Genomic DNA, 14,090 nt, shown 5'->3' with positions numbered 1-14,090 from the left:
CCGCCATCGCCAGAGCTCTGCATCATCCTTGGTGTAAACTCAGCGAGTTTCCCTGGGTCGTGGGGCCTCCACGCCGCTCCTTTCAGTGGCTGTTCCTGCCCTGCCATGTACAGCTGCACTGTAATTGTTTCACTCACCCCCTTTTATTGGACATTCTTTCCTGTTTTGCTGTTACAATCACTTGGGCCTGATAGGTTTGTGTCCTGGAAAGAGCTCTGGTTTTGGGGCTTAGCTGGGACATGCAGGGCGAAGATGGAGGCTCCAACAGCATCTGGGGAAACAGAACAGTCCCACCCGCTGGGGAGGGTCTGGTGCTGACCACCGCTCACACCTCCCTGTGGCCGGGGAGGGTCTGGTGCTGACCACAGCTCACACCTCCCTGTGGCCGGGGAGGGTCTGGTGCTGACCACAGCTCACACCTCCCTGTGGCCGGGGAGGGTCTGGCGCTGACCACAGCTCACACCTCCCTGTGGCCGGGGAGGGTCTGGCGCTGACCACAGCTCACACCTCGCTCTGGCCCCTCGTCCCCTCCTCCTGCCAGGAGTGCGACTGCCCCCATTTCATACGTGAGGAAACTGAGGACACAGAACAAGCATCCAGGTCTTGTGCAGTCAGTGGCCCGACCTGAGCCCAGTGAGGGAACGCTGGGACCGGGCCTGGGAGGCCAGGTAAGAGATGGTGGCCTGTTGCCTCTGAACTGGCACAGAGCCAGTGCTCAGTGGTTGGACTGACTCGGAGTCACGGGCAGGAAGAACTTCCTCGTGGTCAGGTTCCTGGCTGAGAACTAGGACAGACATGTGCCTCCTGCAGGGCTGGGCACAGCAGGGTCACTGCACCCCTGGATGTGTGCCCGTGAGGTGCGCTGGCATCACCTGGCTGATTGTCTTCATAGCCTTAGTGACCCTCTGCCCCTCCTGACACCCAAAGATGGGGTCCCGTCTTAGAAGCTGGAGTCATTTTGCTAAGATTCACAACTTATTTCTATTGACATCTCTTTTTCAAAATTCGAAGTCAAATTTGGAGCAGCCTCTAAACTTCCTGACCTCACATAAGCACGTCAGTCCTGCAGGCCAACTTCCGAGGGACGTTATTTTAACGTCACTGAATCAAGAGAGTCTCGTGCCATGTTTTCTTTAACAAGGGACATAGCTCTCCTCCTTCCAGATCCTCCCTGGCGTGAAGGTCATCATCGCACACACTGAGACCAAAGGACCCTTGGGAGACTCACACCTGGGAGAGGTGAGCTGAGGGCAGGGGCCCATGGGAGGGGCTTGAGCTCTCCAGCCTCACCGGCTTCATCTTCCTTCTCTTTTTGCTTCAGATTTGGGAATTCTAAACTATGGAATAACACTTGCCTTTGGGAATCTACCAGAAACCATTTGGCCCTTCCCCCATGTACCTCCCAGACCCAGTTCCTATGTAGGATTTTGGGGTACTGTGGGACAAACTGCCTCATCCCCAGGTTGACCTAACCAACAGAGGGGAACCCCTAGGTGTGAGGGCACTGACAGGTGGGAGGAGCTGCACAGGCACCAGTGGCAGCATGGAAAACAGCTACCTTGTGCAGGACCCAGCAGCTGCTACTTAAAACGTGGTCCCTGGCACCCAGGCAGGAGCACAGACCCGGGGGAACTGGTGACAGAGAACTCTGCTCCAGAAGAGTTCAAGGTCTCCACCTGCCCTGGGAGGTTCGGAGAGCTCAGAGCCCTTGTCCTGAGGGTGCAGGTGGAAGGTGTAGGTCTCCCTGAGAACACGGAGGCTATACAGGAATCCATTGGGTTGAAATGTCTACATGTATTGCACGTATATCTTGCTGTAATTTGGGACAGGCACGACTCATTATTTATGGGCAGCGGTGGCAGCTTGACATGCAGTCATGTCCCGAACGTGCAGATTGATCTGTTGTCATGAGAGCTTAGGACTCACGTTCCTAGTCCTATCCTCTTGGGGAATGTGCTGTCAAATTGATGTCTTCAGACCAGGCGGGCACAGGCATCATTTGTGGGCTCTGCTGTGAAGCCAGACTGGGGGCTTCCAGCAAGCCGTGCCCAGTGGGAAATCACTCAGCCTCAGCTGGCTTCTTCTGACTGGGACAAGGGTGTGAGCGTGTGACCCCTCAGGTGGTCTTAAACTGTGTCCTGATGGGAAGGTGTCCTGGGTCCCAATCCTGAGTGTGGATGAGTGAGGGACCCTCCCCTCAACCATCCCACTTCTGGACAGCCAAACCCAGGTCTGTAAGTCAAGGGTGTGTCCCCAGGAGATGGCGAGTCTGAGCCAGGAATGGGGACCCACCCCTCATGGCAGATGCTCAAGAGAAATGCCCCTGTTGGCCACCCCCTTCTTCTCTTTCAGACGCTGCCATGCAGGGGCATGTTAGAGCCAGTTGAACTGACTGTAGGTTCTGGACGGACTCTGTGTCTAGAAGGGCCCCATGACACTTGGTCCTGCAGGCACAGGCCTCTGGTCCCTTGGTCTCTGCATGGATGCACACAAATGCTTACATGTGTGTAGATATGCGGGTGCACGCAAACGTGAACAGACTGGTGGACACACACGTGCACATGGATAGTGGACGCACACACACACGCATGGGGCTGACGTTAACCCTGGGACGTGCTGTCTGCTTTCAGGGCCTCTGTCTTGCCATGAGTCTGAGCAGCCACATGCTCTCCACTCTGTAGGGACCCTCATTCCTTCAGCCTGTCCCTGTTGTGGAATTTGGGTTGCTTCCAGCCCTCTCTTATTGCCAACAATAGTTGGATATGAGGAAGGTGGAATTGCCCCCGTCTACTTACCCACGTAGGATAGAGTCCTACAGATGCCATTCTTGGGTCAAAGGAAGAAATAGTATTTAAGGAGAGAAAAGTTATGTTTGCTTTCTGTGCCTGTAATTTAACTTAGTTCATAAAATAAGAGACAATGAATATTATCCGCCCGACTTCGTTCGGTGTTTTCTGGAGCATTATTCTTGGCCAATGGATGTCTCGTGACAGAATCTGAACTCGGTTGTTGGTGACACTTCACATTCTTGTCCTCTGGGCCCCACCAGATCTGGGTAAGCAGCCCCCACAATGCCACCGGCTACTACACCGTCTATGGGGAGGAGGCGCTTCATGCCGACCACTTCAGTGCCCGGCTGAGTTTTGGAGACACACAGACCATCTGGGCAAGGACTGGCTACCTTGGCTTCCTTCGACGAACAGAGCTCACCGATGCCAGTGGAGGTGAGGGGTTGTGGTGAAGTCCCACGTGAGTGCTGTGCGGGGAGGATCTGGGCTCCCCAAGAGCTTGGTCACCTGCTGGCACACCTCACTCCTTGCTGTGGTCTGGTATTGTTCAGTGTGGGGGAAAGATACTCTGACAGCGGTTTTCTCTGAAAATACTGGTTTCCCTCCATGACTGCCCCTCGCTATCCTTGGGACCTTGGCCTCTGCTAAGGGGTGGGGGGATAGTGTTGGTGATAAGGCTACCAGGCTCCTCAGGGAGGCCTCCTCCTCTCTGCCAGGCCGGCCTCTCTGCCACTGTGTCTTTACCAGTGGCTTTCCCATGCACAACCCATTCAAAGTTGTGGCCAATGTCCAGAGGACTCTGTGCAGCCACCACAAGCTGGCCAGATAAGGCAGAACTTTTGGTAGCTCCTATAGATAGTGTCCCGTTCCCAGAGATAAAAGTTATTTTTAATAACACGCTCACACTTGCTGTAACTTTCCTGAGGTGGTTCCATGCTGCAGAGGTAACAGCCTGCACTGCCAGTACCTCCATCACCCTCTCTGCATGTGGTGTGGGACCTCATGATGTTTGAGCTGAGACCTCCCTGTGCCTGAGAGCCCCTGGTTGGGCTCAGAGGATACGAGCCCATGCCTCTGCATGCCTCGGCTTTCTGGGCACGTGTAAACACACACTGTTCACAGGGCGGCATGATGCACTGTATGTCGTTGGGTCTCTGGATGAAACTCTGGAGCTCAGAGGCATGCGGTACCACCCCATCGACATCGAGACCTCTGTCATCCGAGCACACAGGAGCGTCGCTGAGTGGTAAGAGCCCAGGTGGAGGGCGGCTCCACGTGGTCCATACAGCCCTTCCTCTGTGCGTGAGTGCTGTGCATCGGTTGGAGCAGAGCCGAGGACTGCTGGGCCTGAGCACAGGCCTCCTGCATTGTCACCCTGGTCTGCAGTGGAGCTGGGTGCCATGTAGACGAGCCCTGTCTACCTTGGGCATTGCCAGAGGGGGCTGAGGACTTCTTGTGGGTCCTCCCTCTGGATGTACTCTGCACAGCATGGTACCAGAGCACACCTTGCTGCCTTTGTTTGGGTTTGGCTTGTTTTCTTCTCCGTTTCCTTATGAGTTGTAAGCCAAGAGATTGTCCTCAAATGCACAGGCAAAAGGTAAGGTTTCCACAGGTCTCATCCTGAAGTGTTTCTGCTCTTAATGTGTTTCTCACATGGTTGTGACTCCTGATTCCTTCACCTGTGGGGAACTTGTGTTGGGACAGGTACAGCTTTCAGCATCAGATAATGCTCCTGATTCTCAGTAAAAGCTTTAGTTAGAACAGACATCCTGTAAAATGGATCTGGCCTGATCTTTAGGTTGTGAATAGCCTTAAATAGCTCTGTGACATCAGTGTGCTTTGCTCTTCTTTGTGCCACCCTTTCCCAAGCATTCATTGGCCCCTGTGGCCTGTGCCTGTGTCCGTGTGACCCCATCTGTCTTTCCTCTGCAGTGCCGTGTTCACCTGGACCAACCTGCTGGTGGTGGTGGTGGAGCTGGATGGGCTGGAGCAGGATGCCCTGGACCTGGTGGCCCTGGTGACCAACGTGGTGCTGGAGGAGCACTACCTGGTCGTGGGCGTCGTGGTCATTGTGGACCCAGGGGTGATCCCTATCAACTCTCGGGGTGAGAAGCAGCGCATGCACCTGCGGGACGGCTTCCTGGCTGACCAGCTGGACCCCATCTATGTGGCCTACAACATGTGAGCGCAGCACCCCAGACCAGGTGCCGGAGACGAATGAGCTCCAGCAGTCCAAGGTGATGTGGGAAGACACTGCAGAGCCCACGCACCGGGACTCGCCCCTTCCTGTGCTCTTACAGATCCCTCTCAGCAGTTCCCTGCATCTCCTTTTAGAAAGCACTTCCTGAATTATTTAAAGAAATATTTTGAATCTGCCAAGTACATTTACAAAAACACAGATGCTGGTATTTTAACAGATGGAGAGACAAGGAAAGGAAAGGAAAGGCCTGGCGTGGGCATTGTGAGGAATCACAGGCACCGAGGTTGTTCTCTGCTGTACTGCAAGTTTGCACTTTCTTTAGGCTAAAAATGTAGTTCCTGATTTTTAAAATTCAGTTATTTATTCCCACTTCAAATGACAAGTTCATATATAGAAATTACGGAGAGAAACTTGAGACCATTTACAGAGAGAAACTTGATTCCGGGAAGATAGCAGAGTACAAACCAGCTGCCTCACTTCTGTTTCACAGGGAGGCTGATGGAAAGGAAGCAAGCTGGACCCATCCTCCCTGCTCACAGAGCACTATGGTCACACGCAGTGCCTGCTCTGCCAGTTTCGTTATTGAAAGAGTTGTGCTGGCTGGGTGCAGTGGCTCTCGCCTGTAATCCCAGCACTTTGGGAGACCAAGGCGGGTGGATCAAGAGGTCAGGAGATCGAGACCATCCTGGCTAACACGGAGAAACCCCGTCTCTACTAAAAATACAAAAAATTAGCCAGGTGCCGGGCGCGGTGGCTCAAGCCTGTAATCCCAGCACTTTGGGAGGCCGAGACGGGTGGATCACGAGGTCAGGAGATCGAGACCATCCTGGCTAACGTGGTGAAACCCCGTCTCTACTAAAAAATACAAAAAAAAAAAAAAACTAGCCGGGTGAGGTGGCAGGCGCCTGTAGTCCCAGCTACTCGGGAGGCTGAGGCAGGAGAATGGCGGGAACCCGGGAGGCATGGCTTGCAGTGAGCTGAGATCCGGCCACTGCACTCCAGCCTGGGCTACAGAGCGAGACTCCGTCTCACAAAAAAAAAAAAAGCCAGATCCACGTGGTGGTGGGCGCCTATAGTCCCAGTTACTCGGGAGGCTGAGGCAGGAGAATGGTGTGAACCTGGGAGGCGGAGCTTGCAGTGAACCAAGATCATGCCTCTCGCCACTGCATTCTAGCCTGGGTGACAGAGCGAGATGCCGTTTAAAAACAAAAAACAAAGGTGTGCTGCTTGTCAGCATATATTGTTGTTGTCATGGACACTCAGTAAGTGCCATTTTGGACTGCCAAGTTTAGATGCTTTGTTTCAGAAACATAAGCCAGCATTTAGTTTTAAATCACTTTCCTGGTTTGTAACTTGATGCTGTTTAGTTAAATTGCTAGTTTTCCTAACACTACAATATTAATTCTTCTCGTGGAAGTGTACTGATGTATTATTTTTATTCCAAGTCAGCAGATTTGGAAGCATTGGTGGTAAAGTCTAAGGTTTTCATATCCATAGTGCTGTTTGGTGAGTACCAGCAGTACAGTTGAGGGGAGCAGGGAACAGCGTTGCCCCGTATTGAAGGTGGAGACGGTTACATTCTTCACTGCCTTTCACATTTTGAGTTGTGTGCCTATAAAATTTAGCCAAACCATTTTATTATTTTGTTCAAACTTGACTAAGCTGAGTGATCTAAAATTATACAGAACCTAAATCAGAGAATGTAAAGTCCTTTAGTTACTTCTAAGAATTTGAAGTCAAGCACGAATCTAAGATATAGATTATTTTTATATAGCTAATTAAGAGTATGTTATGAAATTGTTTGGTTTTTGGGGTATTGAGGGTGGAAAATTTTGTGAATCATGCATGCTTCACAGAAACAACCAGGTTTTTCCAGAATTAGTCTGGATCAGTGCCTAACAAAGCTGTTATTAATTCTCCACACATAAACCTGGCTAACTGGGCCAGCTCTCATGTTTTGCTCCTGTCTGGCTACAAATAGCACTGTGCATAGTAGCCCTGTTTCCCCATGGTGGACTGTGGTAAAGTATGTTGTGACATACTGGAATTCTAATAACCCTGTTGTAATTATGTACAGAATCTATGTAACTTATTGTTGACATACAGAGGTTTGGGCAGTAGTCTAACGGACATTCCTTACAATAGAATGGCTGGGAAGGGAAAGAAAAAAAAAAGCTACCTAACTCCAATCTTGATGTTGTAGTTTTATAGCAAACAAAAATTGTCAGCTTTTTGTATTGAAAGGTCAGTGGTGGTAAGACAAGGTGTCTTGTAAATTAAGATTTTAAGAAGTGCATTAAAATGTTTTGGAATTACTCTGGGAATTCTGTATATCATACTAAAATTTTTATATCATTATGTTAATAAAAGTTATTGACTTTGTAATTCTGCATTTTGAAATGTGTGAAAAGGGTTTTTAAATTACCCCGAATAGGATGTAATAGGATGTATTTTATTTTGCTTTTTTTTTCTGACTATAAAAGCAATTATGCTTATAGCATAAAATCTAGAAAGCACATTAAAGTATAAAGAAAATTAAAATTTCTTATAATTCTACCTCTGAGTAAATAGCAGCATTCGTATGTGACATAAACCCTCTCAGGGATTTATTTTTTTTCTTTTTAAAAATTTTTTACAAAATTAGGATCAAGTGCTTTTTTAAATAATTTGCTTTTGTACTTAATAAATTATAGACTTTTAAGTCTGTTACATATATTCTTCTACGTTTCAATGGCTGTATTTTACAAGTGTGCCATGAGTAAATGTAGTATTTGCTGTATTGCTGTACATCAGTGTTGTTTCAACAGGACCACGGTGAGCCTCCTTTCAGATGCACGTTTACACTGCCATGATTGCAGTTACTGCCTTGAGCTCAGTTCCTATAGGTAGAGTGAGTGGGTCAGAGTTCACGCCAGGTTTGAAGCTTTGGGTACCTGCTGCCCTCCAGAAGGGCAGGGTGACAGCATGGAAAAGGCCTCTTTGCAGTTGCCAAGCAATGTTGGCAGTGGACATGTGCTCAAGATTAAAATAACTCTAACAATTTGATAGGCAAATAAGTGGTGTGTCTGGTCATGTTGAATATGTCCTCATTTGTTCATGGCCATTTTTAGTTCTTATCTGATGTATTTTGTTCAGATTTGGCAGTTTTTATGGTCAAGTTTTTTCATACTGACATGTAGGAGTCTCTATTAAGAATTATAACCTCCATATACTTCGTTTTCTGTGGGTTATTTGTATTTTGGTTCTATTTGTTTTAATGCAGGTGGTTTTTTAAATGTTACATTTATGCAAACTGTGGTTATTGTGTTTGATTTCAGATTATGAATATAGCTGATTTATTTCAAAGTGGTTCTACTGGAATGATCAGCATAAACCAATGGGGAGTCCATGGCAGAGAAATAACTATCCTCCAGTGTTTGGTTGCTGCCACAGTGCTGGCCTTCAGGCTTCCAGGCTGTTCTAAAGAAAAGGCAAGGAGACCTGCTGCTGCCACTGTGTCTTGCTGTCAGTAAATATCCTCAGTAAATCACGTGCATGTTATTTGCCATGTGAGAAAAGAACAGGAGGAGGAAGCATTCCCTTCCTATCTGAGATAATGTTACATAAATTTTGGGTCCTAAAGGGTTAGGGAAGGCATTCTCTATTTAAATTGGATACAACAGCAGTGTTGTGACACTCTGCGTGGCATTCATCCTCTTGTTTGATGTTCAGTTTCAGTAATGGAGAATTAAAAGGAAACTACATGTAAAATTTCAGAATTAATGGTTTTTACATTTTTGCTTATTAGTAAAAAGTTTGAGTTGAAGAGGAATGACTTTAAAGTATCTAAGCAGGTGCCTGGACTGTCCTCCCTCTTCCCTCTTGCTGGTCTGAAAGCCTCAGTCACCCTAATCCTCACCCAGGTCTTCCTGAATTCTGCTCTGCTTTTCAGGATTTAATGAGAGAACCTTTTCACATGAGCCAATGAGATATTTCAGAAGGATCATCGTGGAGTTTGCTGAGGGCAGTACAGGGCGAGAAATTGAGACTTTATTAGTGTTTAGTGCCTACTAAGTGTGGGATACATTATTCCCCAGATTCTCAAAGGAACTGAAAAGGCTAGATATGAATATTCATTTCACATGCCACTTAAAAAAAGTCAAAAGGAGCACGAGGGATCAAATGAAGCTTTGACGGGAAAAGGGAGCACAGAGGTATTGCCACTGACCATCACTGCTAGGTGGGTGTGCCCAGATGCTGCAGGAGGCTCCAGATGGAAATCAGTGGAGTGAAGGCCATCTACAGGCTTTCATGCTCTGGTGGAATGGTACGTAAGTCAAAGACAAGCAATTTTTAGCATTTATGTTATTCATGAAGGGGAAGGATTCTGGGAAGATAGCAGAGTACAAACCACCAGGAATATGTCTTCCCTACCTGGACAGTAATTGCACTGGCAGAATCTGATGTGACTATTTTGGAGCTCTGGAGTCTGCTGATGGCTTGTAACTTCCAGGGCAAGGCTTAGATGGTAAATGAGGGTTAATTTTAGCTCCTGGCACAGTGGCAGCTACCCTACCCCCTGCCCATGGCAGGCAACTGTGCACGTGTTCCAGGAGCAGCTTGCACATGGAGCCAGATCCTTGATTGCTACTTCTGATTTTAGAGGGGCAGATGAGTCCAGAGACCATTGTTGCAGCTCCCCTGATTTTTGCAAACCCCTCTTCATCCAGCTTAAATTACTTCCATTGCTGTGATTTAAAGGCCCAGGACCCTTCTCCCCCAACCCTTCATGTTTCTCATTTTCTCCTTTTGGGAGCCAGACACTAAAGACTAGGATGTTCAAAAGCACCTGCACATACAGGGGGAAGTAGAAAATGTACATGTCCAGGGAAAGGTACAGCTCAGAAAAGAACTGAGAAGACCTTAAAATGAGACCTCAAGCTGATCTTTGACATAGAGACAGCTAAGGATCAATAAAAATAAATAAATAACAAAAACCCCCAGCAAACCCTGGGGAAGAAGAATCTGATTTCCAGATTAACAACATTATTTAATTTTAATGCCAGTTTTTCAACAAAAAGATCACAAGACATGCAAAGAAAAATATGCTTCATTCCAAGGAAAAATGAATAGAAACTGTCCCTGAAAAAGACCTGATCGTACTTGACAAAGACTGTCAAATAACTGTCTTAAAGATGTGCAGAGAACTAAGGAAGATGTGGAGAAAGTTAAAAACCAATGCATGAGGAAAATGGAAATATCAATAAAGAGATAACCTAAATTCTGGAGCTGAAAAGTACAATAACTAAAATGAAAAATTCCCTAGAAGAATCCAAGGGCAGGAAGAGAATCAGTGAGCTTGAAGATAGGACGGTAGAAATTAATGAGTCTGAAGAAAAGAAAAAAAGATTGAAGAAAAATGAACAGAGTCTGAGGGAACTGTGGGACACCATTAAGCAGACCAATATATGCATGTTGGCAGTTCCAGAAGCAGGGTTGAGGGGGAGAGAGAATACTTGAAGAAGTAATGGCTGAAGACTTCCTAAATTTGATGAAAGACATGAATATAAGCATCCAGGTAGCGCGACAAATTCCAAGTAAGATGAATTCAAAGAGACCACCCAGACATCAACATTTCAGAAGCCAAAGCCAGAGAATTTTGAAAGCAACAAGAGAGAAGCAACTTGTTACATACAAAGAATCCTCAATAACAGGTCCCCAAGCCCAGGGCCACAGACCGTTACCAGTTTGTGGCCTGTTAGGTACTGGACTACACAACAGGAAGTGAGTGGTGGGTGAGTGAGCATTACCACCTGAACTCTGCCTCCTGTCAGATCAGTAGTGACATAAGATTTTCATAGGCATGCAAGCATTCTTGTGAACTAACTGCACATGCCAGGGATCAAGGTTGCACACTCCTTATAAGAATCTAATGCCTGATGATCTGAGGTGGGACAGTTCTATTCCAAAACCATCATCCTGTGCCCCCCGGTCTGTGGAATAATTGTCTTCCACAAAACCAGTCCCTGGTGCCAAAAAGGTTGGGGACTGCTGCTCAATAAGATTATCAGCAGAGACCGGGCACGGTGGCTCAAGCCTGTAATCCTAGCACTTTGGGAGGCCGAGACGGGCGGATCACGAGGTCAGGAGATCGAGACCATCCTGGCTAACACGGTGAAACCCCCTCTCTACTAAAAAAAATACAAAAAACTAGCCGGGAGAGGTGGCAGGTGCCTGTAGTCCCAGCTACTCGGGAGGCTGAGGCAGGAGAATGGCGTGAACCCGGGAGGCGGAGCTTGCAGTGAGCTGAGATCCAGCCACTGCACTCCAGCCTGGGCGACACAGCGAGACTCCATCTCAAAAAAAAAAAAAAAAAAAAAAAAAAAAAATTATCAGCAGATTTCTCATCAGAAACTAGGGGCCAGAAGGTAGTGGGCCAATATATTAAAAATGCTAAGAGAAAAAAAAAAGTCAACCAAGGATCCTATACCTGGCAAAGCAGCTCATCAAACGTGAAGGAGGCCGGGCGTGGTGGCTCATGCTTGTAATCCCAGCACTTGGGGAGGCCGAGGTGGGCGGATCATGAGGTCAGGAGATTGAGACCATCCTGGCTAACATGGTCAAACCCCGTCTCTACTAAAAATACAAAAAATTAGCCGGGCATGGTGGCAGGCGCGTGTAGTCCCAGCTACTCGGGAGGCTGAGGCAGGAGAATGGCGTGAACCCAGGAGGCGGAGCTTGCAGTGAGCCGAGATAGTGTCACTGCACTCTAGCCTGGGTGACAGAGCAAGACTCCATCTCACAAAAAAAAAAAAAAAAAAAAAAGACATTAAAGCATTCTAAGATAAACAAGCTGAGGGAGTTTGTTACCCCTAGACCTGCCTTAGAAGAAATGCTAAAGGGAGTCCTGCTGGGTGAAATGAAAGGACACTAGACAGTAACCCAAATTCATCTGAAGAAATGAAGATGTCAGTGAAGGTAACAGAATGGGCAATTATAAAATCTGGTAGTATTGAAATGATGGTCCATAATTGCAGTATCTTTTTTCTACATGATGTAAGAGACTAACGTAGTTTTAGTAAATTACTCTAAAAGCCAGAATTATTGTAACTTTGATTTGTTACTCCACATTTTGTTTTTTACATAATTTAAGAGGCTGAATTAAAGAATTACTAGTTTGGCTGGGCGCAGTGGCTCAAGCCTGTAATCCCAGCACTTTGGGAGGCTGAGATGGGTGGATCACGAGGTCAGGAGATCGAGACCATCCTGGCTAAGACGGTGAAACCCCGTCTCTACTAAAAAAAAATACAAAAAAACTAGCCGGGCGAGGTGGCGGGCGCCTGTAGTCCCAGCTACTCGGGAGGCTGAGGCAGGAGAATGGCGGGAACCCGGGAGGCGGAGCTTGCAGTGAGCTGAGATCGGGCCACAGTACTCCAGTCTGGGCGACAGAGCGAGACTCCGTCTCAAAAAAAAAAAAAAAAAAAAAAAAAAAATTACTAGTTTATGTTTTGGGCTACACAGTTTATAAAGATTAATTTGGTGACATCAATAGGTTTGGACAGAGCTTTTAAAGGAGCTGAATTTGTTATTAACGTTAAGCTGGTAAAATTCAAGTTAGAGTATAGTATTAGAACTTTGGGATGTTTAATGTAATCCCCCGGTAGCCACAAAGAAAACAGCTATAGCAGTGGTCCCCAGCCTTTTTGGCACCAGGGACCAGTTTCATGGAAGACAAATTTTCCACAGACTGGGAAGGGGGGAATGGTTTTGAGATGAAACTGTTCTACCTCAGATCATCAGGCATTAGTTAGATTGTTATAAGGAGGACAAAACCTAGATCCCACTCATGTGCAGTTCACTATAGGGTTTGTGCTCCTGTAAGAATCTAATGTGGGCTGGGTGTGGTGGCTCACGCCTGTAATCCCAACACTTTGGGAGGCCAAGGCGGGTGGATCACGAGGTCAGGAGATCGAGACCATCCTGGTTAACATGGTGAAACCCTGTTTCTACTAAAAATACAAAAATTAGTCGGGCATGATGGTGGGTGCCTGTAGTCCCAGCCACTTGGGAGGCTGAGGCAGGAGAATGGTGTGAACTTGGGAGGCGGAGCTTGCAGTGAGCTGAGATTGCGCCACTGCACTCCAGCCTGGGCGGCAGAGCAAGACTCCGTCTCAAAAAAAAAAAAAAAATCTAATGTGGCCACTGATCTGACGGGAGATGGAGCTCAGGTATGCTTGCTTGCCTGCCACTCACCTCCTGCTATGAGGCCTGATTCCTAACAGACCACAGACCAATACCAGTCCATGGCCTGGGGGTTGGGAGCCCCTGAGCTGTAGAATACAGTCATGTGCACATAACATCTTAGTAAACGATGAACCACTTATACAATGTTAGTCCTATAAAATTATAATGGAGCTGAAAAACTCCTGTTGCCTAGTGATGTTGTAGCCATTGTAACATCATAACAGCATGCATTACTCATGTATTTATGATAATGCTAGTATAAACATGTTACAGTGCTAGTGGTATAAAAGTTTAACACCGTTATGTACAGTACATAATACTTGATAATGTATATCTTACTAGTTTATGTACTTACTATACATTTTATTGCTACTTGACTGTACTTATTAAGAAAGTTAACTGTAAAACAGCCTCAGGCAGGCCCTTCAGGACATATTCTAGAAGAAGGCATTGTCATAGAAGATGACAGTTCCATGTGTGTTATTGCCCCTGAAGATCTTCCAGCAGGACAAGATGTAGAGGTGAAAGACAATAGCATTGATTATCCTGACCCCATCTAGGCCTAGTCTAATGAGTATGTTTATGTCTTAGTTTTATTTTTTTCATTATTATACTTTTAAGTTCTGGGGTACATGTGCAGAACATGCAGGTTTGTTACATAGGTATACACATGCCATCCTGGTTTGCTGCACCCATCAACTCATCATCTACATTAGGTATTTCTCCTGATGCTATTCCTCCCCTAGCCCCCAATCCCCCAACAGGCCCCTGTGTGTGATGTTTCCCTCCCTATGTTCATGTGTTCTCATTGTTCACCTCCCACTTATCAGTGAGAACATGTGGTGTTTGGTTTACTGTTCTTGTGTTAGTTTGCTGAG

The 14,090-nt window shown here is 46.9% G+C and overlaps 1 protein-coding gene across 17 annotated transcripts in view; it reads left to right on the top strand.

Moving 5' to 3' along the window:
- The window catches only part of DIP2A (disco interacting protein 2 homolog A), a 110,378-nt gene extending 103,004 nt beyond the window's left edge, over window positions 1-7,374 (top strand). For 15 of the 17 annotated variants that reach the window (XM_077995282.1, XM_077995281.1, XM_077995279.1 and 12 more), the window contains 4 exons: window positions 1,165-1,239; window positions 3,050-3,224; window positions 3,912-4,035; window positions 4,722-7,374. In XM_077995282.1, coding sequence (XP_077851408.1) covers window positions 1,165-1,239; window positions 3,050-3,224; window positions 3,912-4,035; window positions 4,722-4,974 — 627 coding nt within the window. In that variant the 3' untranslated portion in view covers window positions 4,975-7,374. Of the gene's footprint in view, window positions 1-541; window positions 669-1,164; window positions 1,240-3,049; window positions 3,225-3,911; window positions 4,036-4,721 lie in introns of all 17 variants that reach the window. The other 2 variants (XR_013414726.1, XR_013414725.1) reach the window with 1 other exon arrangement.
- Window positions 7,375-14,090: the final 6,716 nt, after the last annotated feature.

The sequence above is a fragment of the Macaca mulatta genome, chromosome 3, assembly GCF_049350105.2.
Source record: "Macaca mulatta isolate MMU2019108-1 chromosome 3, T2T-MMU8v2.0, whole genome shotgun sequence".
Lineage (NCBI taxonomy): Eukaryota > Metazoa > Chordata > Mammalia > Primates > Cercopithecidae > Macaca > Macaca mulatta.
The sequence above is the reverse complement of the archived record's forward strand: the minus strand, read 5'-3'. Positions and strand labels throughout refer to the sequence as shown.